General features: G+C 61.5%; 1 protein-coding gene across 4 annotated transcripts in view; it reads left to right on the top strand.

The window, feature by feature from the left end:
* Window positions 1–11,055, top strand: part of KIAA0930 (KIAA0930 ortholog) — a 39,188-nt gene extending 28,133 nt beyond the window's left edge. For 3 of the 4 annotated variants that reach the window (XM_019447171.2, XM_053895769.1, XM_019447169.2), the window contains 5 exons: window positions 943–1,083; window positions 1,447–1,641; window positions 4,403–4,565; window positions 5,846–6,004; window positions 6,527–11,055. In XM_019447171.2, coding sequence (XP_019302716.1) covers window positions 943–1,083; window positions 1,447–1,641; window positions 4,403–4,565; window positions 5,846–6,004; window positions 6,527–6,567 — 699 coding nt within the window. In that variant the 3' untranslated portion in view covers window positions 6,568–11,055. The remainder of the gene's footprint in view (window positions 1–942; window positions 1,084–1,446; window positions 1,642–4,402; window positions 4,566–5,845; window positions 6,005–6,526) is intronic. The other variant, XR_008419687.1, reaches the window with a different exon arrangement.
* The last annotated feature ends 2,896 nt before the right edge of the window (window positions 11,056–13,951 follow it).

Here is a 13,951-nt window from a genome sequence, read left to right as displayed (position 1 = left end):
GGCAGGAGTCATTAGTGTCTCCATGAAGACTCCAAATAAGTGCCTCCCCGCCTTGGGATGCTAAGACGTCAGGGGGGCCGGGCTTCGGAAGTTTCTGGGCCAGTCTGGGAAAACTGGGACGCGCGGCAGAAAGTGACTCAGCCGGGGAGCACCGGGCGCACCCTGCCCCCACTCCGCTCCTGCCCAGCTGCTCTCCTCCGCCGAGGTGCTTGTACTCGCCTGCAGGTGGCCAGGACCCCAGGGAAGCCTCGCAGAGAAGGGAGCACATGTTGCGGGGTCTCACCTCAATTTCACGGCGCCTTGAAGCACCACCTTAGTTAGGCTCAGGGGACGAAGTGCCCTCTCTAGGCTCACACAGCCCGTGCGTGGCACAGCCGAGATTTGAACCTGAGTCTGGGTGACCTGGAAGCTGGGTCTGCGCACCAGCTCCGGGAGCAGTGACAGGATGCAGAGCCCCCTGTGGATCGGTCTCCCAGGTGGATGGCCACTCCGGGTGCTCCTGAGGGCAGGGGTGGGGCGGCTGGGGCTGGGTGCCCGAAGCCAGAGGGAAGGACATGCTGGACAGCGGGACGGACAGACCACGTGCGCCGTTCAACTCCACGTGAGGGCGTGCGATGAGCGTCATCGTCCTCCCAGTGGCCAGCGGGTGGCGCATCCCCTTCCTGTCCCAGAGTCACTGTCGTGAACCTCCCCCTGCCAGACACCGGCCCTGCTCCCCCTGCCGTGGCTAGGCCGCCCCTGTGCTGGTCCCTGTGCCATAGGGGCGGGGCTGCGGCCGTGGGCGAACAGCGTGACATCTGTGTCCCCTGCCAGATGGGAGCTTCTGAGCAGTCCTCCCGGCGGCCCCGGGCAAGGGAGGGCTGGTGGCCTGGGAGGCAGCCAGCGGTTTGGGAGGTGGGCAGCTGACACTTGTCCCCTCTCCTCCTCTGTGCCCCATCCCAGGTGTTCAGCGACATGACAGTGGGGGAAGGAGAGATGGTCTGTGTGGAGCTGGTGGCCAGTGACAAAACCAACATGTTCCAGGGTGTCATCTTTCAGGGCTCCATCCGCTACGAGGCACTCAAGAAGGTGTATGACAACCGAGTACGTGTGTGGGTGGCCCCGCGGCCCCTCTGTCCCGGTCCGGCTCCGCCTGGTGCTGTCGCCGCCCCTCCTCCGCACCTGTGGCCCCGCGCGCCTCTAGGTGCTTCGGGGCCCGCGTTAATGTTCCTCCTCGCTGATCCGGGCACGCTTGATCCGAGGGACAGGAGGCCCCACCCCGAGTGCAGACACTCCCGAAGCCGGCCCTGGCTGGAGGGAACGGGGAGGAACCGGGTGGACAGGCCGCTGTCCCGCAGCCGGGCACCGTCCTGAGGCCGGCCCCTCCCAGGACACTAGTGACTTGTGTCCCCAGGAAGAGCCCATCCCTCCGTGCGCTGACTCAGGCCGTCCCCCGCCTGCCCGCAGGTGAGTGTGGCTGCCCGCATGGCACAGAAGATGTCATTCGGCTTTTACAAGTACAACAACATGGAGTTTGTGCGCATGAAGGGGCCCCAGGGCAAGGGCCACGCTGAGATGGCAGTCAGCCGTGTGTCTACCGGTGACACATCCCCCTGCGGGACGGAAGAGGACTCCAGCCCGGCCTCGCCCATGCATGAGCGGGTAAGGGCTGCACAGCTCGGGGAGGGGCCTCCCGTCCCTCGGATCCGCCTCCCACCGCCTCCCTGGTCCTTACAGCCCCCCGGTGAGGTAGGTGGCGTCACCCCACCCCTCGGGTGAGGAGGCCGGGGTTCAAAGAGGGCAGTGACTTGCCCAAGGTCACACAGCAGGTCCGTGCGTGGGCCAGCTTCCCAGAACTGCCAGCTGCAGCTGGGCTAAGCCTAAGGGGAACCCGGGCTGGGCCCGGCACCTGCCTCCGGGCTCATGCTGGCCGGGCGGGGGCACACGGCCAGCCTTCCCTGGGGACTGCCGTGGGGATGACGATGAGTTAGCCTCTCCTCCTGCCCTGTGAGGACGAGCGGGAGAACACGAGGTCCCGGAGCCGCCCAGCTCTCCCCTCGGCCTGGCCCGCCGGTTTACCAGGTGCCGTACACGTTGAACTCTAGCGGCAGCCCGTGGGTAGGCATGGGTGTTCCTGTCCGCTTGCCGGATTTACTGGCGCTGCCCCAGGTCACACGGCTCTCGGGTGGCAGCACGGAGCCTTTGAACCCCACTCTTTCTAGGCCACCGTCCTTCCGCAGGGGTGGGAAGCCGAGGTCGGTGGCAGCTGTATTCCCAGGGCCTCCCGTGGGGCCCAGGGCTCGGGCGGGAGAAAGTCTGCAACCCGCTGGCTGCTTTTGCCCGGCTTGGGTCTGGCAGGGGGTTGCCGCTCGGAGCTGTGGGTCTTGGCAGGGGTGAGGTGAGTGAGGGCGCCGGGGGCCGGGAAGCAGCTTTGGCCAGCCCGCCTCCAGGAAAGGGCTTGGGGGTGAGACACCGTGGGCTGGAACCCGGGCACCGCTGCTCGCGTGACCTGGGACCAGTCTCTTCCCATCCCGAAGCGGGGAGCCCCGCGGTGGTGGGAGGCTCAGAGTTGCTGCTGAACAGCGGGCACCTGGCTCGGGCGTGACCTCAGGGGTGCTTCCCCAGCCACCAGTCACCACTGGCTGTTGACCTGCTTGGGAGAGTGACTCTGAAGGGCGTGGAACGCCCTTAGTGCTGACGTGCCCGAGATGAGGAAGCCTGTGTTTGCTACGCTTTTTAGTGTAAAACCGTTAGCCGCGCATATGCCCAGGCAGCCAGATAGCAGGTGTCTCTCTCTCCTTCGTAGCCTTTTTGGTTTCGTTCCTTCTGCAACGGATGTGTTTGAGAAGCAAAATAAAAATAATAAGTGCTATTTTTTTTTTTAATTTTTTTTTAATTTTTACGAAGACCAGGGTGGGGGTTCCAAGCGGAGGCTTCCCCTATCTGTGAAATAGAGGCTGCTGATAGATTTCTGAGCTGACGGCGGAGAAAAGGAGTCTGACTCCTCTCCCCGGCCCTGCGGAATGTGTATGTGAAAGGCCTCGCGAACAGAGAGATGTGTTACTGGACTTGCCCGAGTCTTGGCTGTTCCCATCCATCTAGTGGCAGTGAGAGTCCCTCCCTCCCGGGGTGGTAGTTGGGGGGGAGGGAGATGGCACCTGGCTCAGAGTCTCAGGGAGGCCCGGGGTCGAGGGAAGGGACCCGCCAGGGTCGTGCAGGTGCCGGTGGCGGGGCCTGACCTCCTGGGGACTGCTCCGGGCCCCCGCCACCTCTGTGCTTCCTGCCGCTCGCCCCCCTTTTCCAGAGGGGTCCTTTGTAACCAGCTCATGACAAATACAGACTGTGTGTGTATTGTGGTATCTGGTGTTTTGTTTTGTTTTTTCTATCTTTTAAAAACCTTCCCTGGCTTGTGGGAGGACCGTCTGCAGCCCAGCGGCCGCCGCGACTTTGCTGGATGTCGGAAGCCGTGACGAGGAGACTGATGGGGCTCCTGAAGTCTCAGTCCCAGCTCACGTTGTTCCTCAGATTCTTGTTTGCGTGGGGAGGAGGGAGGAGATGGGCCAAGTTCCCTCTGCCTGGAACGCCCTTCCCCCCCTTCTTCACCTGGCGAACTCCTACTCGTCCTTCAAGACCCATCTCAAGCGGCGTCTCCTCCGGGAAGCCTTTCCTGATGTCCCAGGCTGTCGACCCCATTTGCTCTGTGCTCCCCTGTATCCTGTGCTTCCCTTTTTCTGTCTCAGCAGCCAGCATTCAGTCTGTGGTTGTCGCTTTCCGAGTGTGTCGCCCCCACAGCAGACTGTGAGCTCCTTGAGGGCAGGGCCCGGTGTTGTGTGCCTGTCTGTCCCTTGTGCTGCGCCTGCCTGGCCCCGCGTGGGTGTCCAGAACGTTTGGTGCCTGAGCGGTGTGGTTACGAGAGACGAGGGGACGGAAGTGTTGGCTGCTTCGCCATTGCACTTCCTCGAAAGGGTGCGGGGGCCGAGAGGGACGGGGGCTTATCAGCCGAGAAGAAATTGGGGTGAAGAGCTTAGGAGGCCGAAGACCTGGGTTGAACCCTGGTTTTGACCCCCTCCTGCTGGGTGACCTTGGGCGGGTCAAGGTCGCTGTCCCACCTTAGTTTACCGATCTGTCCGATGGGGCTCCTGTCTTGCGGATTGGTTGGGAAGCTTGCGTGGATCCCTGTGCCGTGGCAGGGGGCTCGGGCAGCGTCCGCAGCCAGGCTTTGTGCTGGCCGGTGTCTGGGGCCCCTATGGGGCCCCTGGCCCCTCCTTGGGCAGAGCTGGCAGCGAGGTCCTCCTGCCCTCCCTCGAGCTGGACCGGCCCCCGGTGCCCGCCTAGCCCCAGGAAGGCCCGCCCTCCGGTGGGTGGGGTCGGGGCCCTCCCGGGGTCCCTGGGCTGCCCCGTGACTGCGGCTCTTTGTTCCCAGGTGACCTCCTTCAGCACGCCCCCCACCCCGGAGCGGAACAACCGGCCCGCCTTCTTCTCCCCGTCCCTCAAGAGGAAGGTGCCCCGGAACCGGATCGCTGAGATGAAGAAGTCTCACTCGGCCAACGACAGTGAGGAGTTCTTCCGGGAGGACAACGGAGGGGGTGAGTGCGGCCGTTTCTGCCCGGAGGGCCAGCCGCGGCCCTGTTTCCTCGCGGTTCGGTCCCTCGTTCGCAGCTGGAGAGCCGGTGGGTGCCCGTCAGGGCTGGGGAGGAGCCGTGGACGGGCAGACGGCCAGACGGAAGTCCCTGCCCTGAGGAGCTCCCGCTCTGTGGAGAATAGGAGGCACCGTCGGTTTGCAGACTTTTCCGGATGTCGATGGTCTGACTGTTGCACACGGAGGGTCCGAGAAATCCTCGCCTAGTGGGAGACGAGCTCTCTGGTTGATTCCTGCACTTGGTGACTTCAGGCTGCCGCTGTGCTCCTCCTCAGTGCCCTCCCTCTAGAGCCTGCACGGGGGTGACCGTCAGGGTCTCCTCAGGGCCCACCTCCCCGCCTGTGGTGACCGGGCGTCTCTGCCTGGGTCTGTGGGGGCCCCATCCAGCCCACTCGTGCCCGGCAGAGTCTCCCAGCTGCCCCGCACCTCCCACCGTCTCCCCGGCCGGGGCAGGCCCCGCGGCCAGCGAGCCCCACGCCGCGAGGCCGGGAGGCACCCCATCTAAGCGGCGGGAGGCCGTCGGAAGGTTTTAAGCAGGGAGTGACAGAATCAGATGTGAAGGCTCGAGTAGCACTGAGCGGTCCCTGCAGGGAAGGGGCTGTAGGAGGCAGGCTGGCTCCCGGAGACGAGATGTGGGTGCTGGGCACCGGGCGCTTGCGCCGCAGGGGTGAAAGGGTGGCCCCTGGCCGGAGCTGGGGCCGTCCTCGTTCTGAGCGCCAGGGCCCAAAGACAGAGGGCCCCAGCCTCGACCTGCTCGTGTGTGCTTGGGCAAAGCACCCTCCCCACCTTGGCTCCTTTCCAGATCAGTAGGGAAGGGCTGGTAGGCACCCCAGCCTGCCTCCCTGGGTGATCCATCAGAGCGGGTGGGGCCTCCCAGCCTCGCCCTGGGCCCTGCACGCTGGTGGCCCACTTCCGGTGACAGATGGGCCACGGGGAAGCAGAGAACACAGTGGGACGATGAGCCAGGTCCCGCAGAAGAGACTGTCCGGGATGGGGAAGGGGGGTCAGGGACGGCTGGAGGGGTGGGTGGGGCTGGGCGGGCAGGAGGGAGTGGGGCAGCCACAGGCCAGGGGCGGGCAGCTCTGCGGTAGGTTGAGGCACGGAGGGGCTGGCGGTCAAGGGCCCAGGCTGCGGCAGAGGCCGCGCCAGCCCCTTAGGCAGCCGCCTGCGGTGGGGGGTGCTCCCCTGGTCCTCCCGGGGGCCCTGACTCGGCCTTCTCCCCTCCAGCGGATCTGCACAACGCCACCAACCTGCGGTCTCGGTCCCTGTCTGGCACGGGGCGGTCCCTGGTTGGGTCCTGGCTGAAGCTGAACAGAGCGGATGGAAATTTCCTTCTCTATGCACACTTGACCTACGTCACTTTGCCGCTGCATCGGATTTTAACAGGTAACTACGCTGCTGGAGGCCGAAAACCGGATGGCTTTTTCGTAGCCGACCTGAGACCTGCTCCTGGGGCTGTCCTTCCCCGTCCTGTTGTTTCCAGCCCAGAGCCCATCAGCAGGTGTCCGTGTTGGGTTCTCGGCCTCCCGTCGAGGCCTGTGGATGGGGCCCCTTCTCACAGCTCTCTGGAGGCTCCTCCTGTCCCCCTCGGGTGACTGCGGGCCCCTGGGTGTGAGTCACGGGTGGGCGGGGCGAGGCGCCTGGGGCCGGGCAGGGGCTCCAGACTCGGGCCGGCCGGTACCGGAGCCCTGCTTCCCCCCCCCCCCCACCCCCCCCCCCCCCACCATGGCTGGGCTGTGCAGCTGCTCCGAGGCCGGTTCCCGTCTGGAGGATGGGGACGACCGGTCTCGCAGCCCCGGGAGGGCGTGCGAGGAAACGCGCGGAAGTACTTGGCGCGGACTGCCCGCGGAATCGGAGCGCTCGGGGTGTTCACCTCCTGGTCTCGCCCGCCCCCTCCCGCCGCCCTAGACATCCTGGAGGTGCGGCAGAAGCCCATCCTGATGACCTAGCCGTGTGCAGAGCCCGCGCGGAGCCCCCCCGGCCCTGCCCGGCCCCGGGCGTGCTGCCAAGTGCCTACCCGTCCACCGCCACCGGGGTCTTCTGTGACAGCCCAGCCAGGCGGGGCCGCTCGACTCCGGGGGCCGGGGCCGACTCCACGAACACCAGCCCAAACTGAAGTGCCTCTTTCTCCTCCCCTGCTGGCTCTGCTCCCGCCCCTGTGCCCAGCCGCCATCACGCGCCACCCCCCCCCGCCCCCGCCCCCGCCCGTCTCCGGAGGGCCCTCGGCACCCAGAGAGGCCCAGAGACGCCAAGGGGCTGTAAGAGCAGAGGAGCGGCCGGCGCCCGGCGTGTGTCCAGACCTACGGATCCGACGTTCACGCTCGGACAGACCGCAGGTGGAGAGACCCCTCCCCCCCCCACCAACCCCGGTCGGGGGCACTCAGTGTGTCGGACCATCAACGCTTCCCCGAGGAGAACTGGCTTCAGAGTCTGTAACGCTGTACCGGTGAACTCCGGCGTCCGAGTTAGTCCCGACCCGTCCGCCCTCCCTCGTTCACCGCTTGGTTATAAATGGGTTACCGCGGGGTTTTAAACGGGGCACGCGGCTGTTGAGGGTTTTGCCCTGGGCTGGGAATACCTCACCCCACGCCTGGTTCCAGAAAGGCCTCGAGCTGAGCAGACAGGCCCCGATCCTGCCAGAACGGCCTTTGCTTCCAGCCAAAGAGCACCACCAACACACACACCTCCGCCTTGGAGATAATCCCGCTCTGCGCCTCGGCTGGCATGACCCACAGAATTTGGACTCTGAGGGCAGGTGGGACGGCTCGGTCGTCAGACAGAGAAGAGTGTTTTGGGGGAGTGCGGTGGAGTCGGCCCCCTCCCGGGAAGGTTCCGGGTAGAACCTCCATCCCATCCCAGGGCCGGGGTTGGGGGGGGAAGGGGAGCTGGGAAGGGGATGGGGTGTTTCCCGGAGCTCGTTTCCTTTGGCTGAGTGTGCCGGTCCCGTTTCTCAGACCAGCTCACTGAGGCAAAGCGGAACTGGCCTCCACGCGGCCGGTCTGGTGGGTTGGCGTGAGCGGCCTGGTTCCGGCTGGAGGGAGTCCCGCCGGTGATGACAAACCACGAGCCTTCTCCAGAGCGGAAGCGTGTGCCCTGCCCCCGTGGGAATAAACTGTAAGCTGGGTCTCTGTCACCACGTTGTTTTGTTTGAAGTCCCCAGGAACACGTGAGGGTTTCCAGTCGTGCGTAGAGATCCTCTCTGCGAGGACAGAAGGGGCCGGAGGGGCTCGCCCCCACCTGTTCTATTCTGCGCACGCTGCAAGGGTTTGCGCTGGGCTCTGGGAACGGGCTGCTTTGGGGCTTTCTCTAGATTTTGTATGCTGTTATTAAAAGCAAGCTATTGCGTTTCATTCTGCCTCAGTTTGCCCACCTGTACAATGGGGCTGATACCACCTACCTCACCGAAGTCTCCAGGGTTGCAGTGTACGACTGGGTCGGGCGGCCACCCTGCACGGCTCGGCTCGGGGGTAGACCTGGGATGCCTCCCCGCCCCCCAGCATCCGTGTGTGTGTGTGTGTGTGTGTGTGTGTGTGTGTGTGTGCGCGCGCGCGCGTGTGTGTGACGGGGCTGGGCTGGAACAATCTCGCATTCTCGGCAGCGCCCAGCTCCTGCTTGGCTGTATCCCAGCTGCCTCAGGACTTTGCGTTCCGGAGCAGTGTTTCAGGACAGCACAGAGCCAGGCCTCGCCCCTCAGACCCCTGAGCACGGCCCCGTGTTCCGGGAGTACTCTCCGGGGGACCCAAACGCCGTCCCCCAGTGTGTGTCTAGGGTGGCTAAAGTACAGCTTTTTCTTCGGGAAATTTTTTCCTCCCTGGTCATCTGGGGTCTTAAGACTCTGGAACTCAGGTCTCGGGAGAAATACGCTCCTGACGTCTCTCCCGTGGAAGAATGAGGTAGCTCCCACGCAGAAGTCCAGAGGGGCACGAGAGGGTCCCCCCCCTGCCGGAACCGGGCCCTGAGGCTCAGCCCCCGCTCCCGGGGGGCCCTGGGCACACCAGACGCCTCCTCTGTAAGGTGACACACGTGAGTTCTGCCCGCGTCACAGGCGAGCTGAGGATTAGTGATGGTACCGTGCGCGTACAGGTGCTTGGCGGGTCCTAGAAACGTGTGCAGCGGTGGAGTTTGGAGACGACCCCTCATCTGTGACACACGCGAGCGGATGCGCACGACGGTCTGGCTGTTTTCCATCCAGCACGAAGGCGGCGCCAGCCTGCGCGGGCACCGTGCTGTCGTCACGCCCAGCCTGCGGGCAAGGAAAACGCACAGCGACAGCCGGAGTCCCGTCCAGGCAGCCGGCCCCGGCCGTACCGCGCCGTGACAGACGGACACGCGTCGTGGAGGCCACCTTTCTCGATCTGTGCAGGACATGCTGGTTTTAGAAGCACTTGGTAGCTGGGCAGTAAGCTGTCCCCCCGAGGCTTATTTTTTCAAAGCGACCAACAACATCAGTGGCAAAGTAACAGTAACAAGGGACAGGGCCGAGACCGGGGCCCCAGCGCCCTGGTCCTGCTGTGTTCCTGGCGTTGGTACGGTTTGCCTTCTCGCAAGGCCATCTTGCGTTTTGCCGGAAGCGTGCCCGTCTCTTGTGTGACGCGGGGATGGCCAGAGCACGCGTGCATTTCTCAGATGGGAACTGGAGTCAAAGTACAGTTTTCCTGGGAAGAGACGAGGCGTCGCTTTTTGGGCCATGACCGAGAACGTTCTCTCTTGACCAGAAATGTCACGGTCCCGGAGTCGATGGACGGTGTGTCGCCTCCACTCCACCTGTTAGCGCCTCCAAAGCTGCGGGAGCGTTTGGTCTCCCACGCGGAGGTCTTACAGGAACTGCCCGTTGCTTCTGTAAACAGCCGAGGCTCGGTATGTCAGAAAAAGAGTATTATTTATGATATTATATAGTCAACAAAGAGCAACAAATAAAGCGAGGGAAATATTCTGCAGCCCAATCAACTTGCAGAGGGAAGGGTTTTCCGAAGAGCCCCGTTCTTGCCAACGTTTGGGCTTTTCAAAGACCGTGAACAGACCCTCAGAAATGAGGTTTCTGTTCTACACGGAGCGGAGTCTAGCCAGTAGACCCTATGGTGAAACTTCTTTTTCTCCCCCGTTAAAAGACATTCCAGAAGGCGGGCCCTGTGCGGTCGGTAAATTGTAACGACTGACGTGACTGCATTTGACCCTGTCATAATTTGGAGGTCTTGAGGCGCTGGCCGAGATTCTTTAAAGGCGTCCCACGTTAAGAGGCTGCCAGCGTTTTCCATGAGCCTGGATAGCTTCTGCCCGGGCACGTGTTCTGGGCGGTTTTGCACATTAGCAAGAATGGGGGTTTCATGGCCAGTTTCAAGCCCAAGTATCTTTTGACATGACGTTGATTCTTCCTGTTCAGGCTGCTTCTCGTCTCTGTAGCAGAAAGCAGAATTCTCTTAAAACACATCGCCACCCTGACGGGGACACAGGCTCCCGGAGAGAGGGAGGCAAGGGCCGGCCGACACCTCCCCCAGAGCGTGAGCCTGAAGTGACCTCCTGGTCCCGTGGCCTGAGTCGGCCTGGGAGGGGGGGGCGGTCACCTCTGGCTGCTTTCCTCTGTTCTTTTCCACCTGGTGTGGCACTGACCTGGTCCTCGGGGGGAGAAGGGAGTCCTCTGGCCTTTTCTCTGAACCTCCGGAACGAACAGCCTGGAGAACCCCTTGGTTCCCACGCACAGAAGCCAGGCCGCCAGGCTGCCGAGGGGCCTGGGGCGGGGGTCAAAGCGCCACGGCGGGTAGCCCCCCGAAGTGGAGGAAGCCGCAGATGCACGGAGAGAGTTAGTTCGCGGTTTTCCTCGGTCCCCAAGGCAAGCGGGCACCTTTATTTCTGCGGCTCCGGTCCTGGCGCACAGGAGACCATACGTAACGGTGATGCCCCAGCTCTGCCGAGGTGGCAGCGGCGGGAAGCTTTCAGTCCCTCTTACCTTCCTTGTGCTTTTACGCACGTCCTCAGCTCGCGGGGGGGGGGGGGCCGGGCGGGTTGGGTGTAAATAGGGACCTTTTCTGGTTTCCAGACGGACTGTGTGTGTGAGAGTACTCAACCCTGCAAAGAAAACCTGTTGAGATTCTTTTTCACGACCTTGAGGCTTGAGTAATGTGGTTTCTACAAAATCTGTTTTAGCAAAAACAGCACGACGGCATCATTGGACACGTTAGGATCTGACTGTCCCTGGCGTTTCCATAGCAGCAGCAGCGGCAGCTTCTGGGCCACCCGTCTTCGGTATACAGAAACCATTTCTGAGCAGCTCTTGGTTGGCTGTGAGCTGTGCTGTGCGGGTTTTGCATTTCTGTTGAAGGTTGATTTGCATGTTGGATATTAAATTTCTTTTTCCTCCGTGTTTTCCTCCAGTGGATCTGTACTTGGTTATTTTCTTTTCTTTATTGGGAATTTCAAATTAAATACGGATATTATAGCAATTCGAGAAACTCGGTGATTGAACCTTAATTTGCCTCCCCCCCACCCCCACCCCGCCAAAGATTTCTTCTTCAACTGTTTTTGGAGCTTTCACACGAATTCCTGTTTTGGAAGGGTCGGAGCCAGACAGCATCCACCCCAGGGCCCCGGCTCCTGGGAGCTGGGGACTCAGGCCCGGGACTGGCGTGCCCACGGCTTTGGTTTGGGCAGAGGTGGTTATTTGCAAAAACAAATCCCAAGAGACATGTCTCTGGTTTAGCTCCAGTCCCTGTGAAGCAGTACATGCCCTTCTGCCACACCATCAGATTTCCCACACTTAATTTCTAGAGAAACTCTTAAAAAGCCCTCATGGCAGCGGGAACGTGACTAGGGGCAGAGTGAGGGGTCCCAAGTTCAGGGACGGGCTTGCAGGCTCTCAACAGGCTGCTCGGCCTCCGGGAAGATGGCTTTCTGGGCCGTGGCTCTCTGTTGCCTCGAGACTCTGCAGTTAACCACGCTGAGTGGAGCGTGTTGCCTGTTTTCAAGCGGGCTCTACCCGCCAGAGGTTGAGGCGGGCCGGTCGCAGACGTTGGCAGCCTCTGCGTCTCGGGGCTTTTTGTCCCCACACGCCAACGGACTCTCAGTTGGGTCTAAGGTGCAGAGCACGCATCACCTCCCACGGTGGGAAGCGATGGGACAGGAAGTGAAAACGGGAGGGGCGTCTGCGAGGAGCGCACACGCAGATCCAGAAATATGGGGAGAACGGTCACATCGGTGACCTCCTGACAGTCTTCGCGTTCGAAGCGTCTGCACCAGAATTTTCGGAGGCAGCACCACCAAGGGCAGCCCGTGTGAGGGCGTGCTGACACCAGGCGGTCTAGGGGCTGAAAAAAAGGCAACGTCCTCGTTGCCATCCAGATCCAACCCCCTTCTCGCTAGATAAGGAGGCGTTTTTAAAACAGTCACCTGAAAGGTCTTCAGCAGGTGTCTGGAGGGGGCTGTCTGGGGGGCTCCCTGCAGTGAACTCATCCTGTGAACTGCCTACTCCTTGAAGGGCTAACGCTGCCGTTTTGGCTCTTTTTTCCGCCCTGGATGAACTTTTAGGGATCGTCATGTCCTAGCTTAGAAGAACACGTCGATTGGAAGAACAGACCTTTGGGAATTTTATATTGGGAGGAGGGGAAACCGGAAGAGAAATTCACTCGTGCAAGAACATAGTCCATTGTATATACACGTGGTGAACGGGGGACATGGTGGACTTCGTGCTGGGCTGTTAAAATGACAGAACAGCTGAGAAAATTAAAGAAGGGCAAGCGTTGGCTTTGGCGGGGGACGAGAAACCAAAAGGCGTCCTTTCTTTTGCTCACAGATTCGTTGATTCCCTCTTGCCCTGGCCTCTACGAAAGCTGACGGGTGTGACAAGGGATTTCTTTCCTATGTGTGGATTGAGGGTCAGTTCATCTTGGAACCGGACTTTAATAGAACAATTGGATTGCTCAGTTGGAAACAACCATGGTTTTTAGTGAACTTTATCGTTGTTTCGAATAAACAACTTTGTTTCAGAAGGCTTTCGTCCATTCCAGAAGCCAGTGAGTGGAGTCCTTGGACAGGCGCGCACACGCCTTCGAGCGGCACGCTGGGCAGAGCCTGCGTGGCTCTGGGTCTCCCCAGGCGCGTGGCAGCGGGGGCTGGGTTTTCTCAGCCACAAAGTGGGCTCACCACCTCCCGCCCTGGGTGCACAGAGGGTGGAGACACGCGTGTCAAGAGGCTGCCAGAGTTCCTGTCGACAGAGTCCCGGCCGTCCCGCTGCTGAAACGTGCCCCAAGGGCATCTCCTAGGTTATCTTTTTTTAATTTTTTTTTTTTTTTAACATTTATTTATTTTTGAGACAGAGAGAGACAGAGCATGAACGGGGGAGGGGCAGAGAGAGAGAGGGAGACACAGAATCGGAAGCAGGCTCCAGGCTCCGGGCCATCAGCCCAGAGCCCGACGTGGGGCTCAACTCACGGACCGCGAGATCGGGACCTGAGCCGAAGTCGGACGCTTAACCGACTGAGCCACCCAGGCGCCCCTCCTAGGTTATCTTTAAACAAAAGTCCTAAGGGAGCACGAGGGAGACGGCCCAGGAGTTCTCACGCTTGAGCCTATCCACCGGAGGAAACCCAGATGGTCAGCGATGAAGCGTTCCAGAACGAGTGGTGATGGTTGCACGTCTCTGCGCCTGTACCAACACCGACTGAATCCTGCACTTCCAGGCGTGAATTTCTCAATGGACACAGAGCAAAATCCATCCCCAGGCTCCGATTCCGGCAGGTCTCGGGGGAGGGGCCCCAGGGTCTGCAGTTCGAACAAGTTCCCAGGTGTTACCCTTTTGAGAACCCTGTTCTCACCCAGCCGTCCTGAGCGCCTACAGTAGGGCTGCTGCATTTCGGGGACAGGCTCCCTCCTCAGACAGCACCCTCTCGTGTCGCTCGGATGGCACCCATTGGACCTCTGCAGCTTGGGAGGGCTACTTTGACGGGAGGTCGGTCCTCCCAGTACTGACCCAGGTGCCGCCTCCGGTACAGCCTGGTGCGGAGTCAGCCCTGGACCGACGACACAGTAGTATCCTCCCGACTACTGCAGTTTGATCCGTGAACACCTCGAGAGCGGTTTGCCAAATCGCTGAAAATTTCAAATTCTATAACCTCAGTGTATTTTTCTCTTGATCATTTTGGTCCTTAGTCTTAAAATATCCTTAGGGAGGGTTCAGATTTCTGACAGACGACCCGGACACAGATGCCAGCTCCGCTCACTTACGTGGAAGAAACACACTCACCTGCCCAAACCCCTGGCTTTGCAAAACCCACCGCAGGGCCGTCCGGGAGGTCGGCCCGGGCACTGGAGGCAGAGGGCAGCGCGCCCAGCGCAGTGCTTCCC

This window comes from Panthera pardus, unplaced genomic scaffold, assembly GCF_024362965.1.
Source record: "Panthera pardus isolate Hobbes unplaced genomic scaffold, ASM2436296v1 HiC_scaffold_6, whole genome shotgun sequence".
NCBI lineage: Eukaryota > Metazoa > Chordata > Mammalia > Carnivora > Felidae > Panthera > Panthera pardus.
The sequence above is the reverse complement of the archived record's forward strand: the minus strand, read 5'-3'. Positions and strand labels throughout refer to the sequence as shown.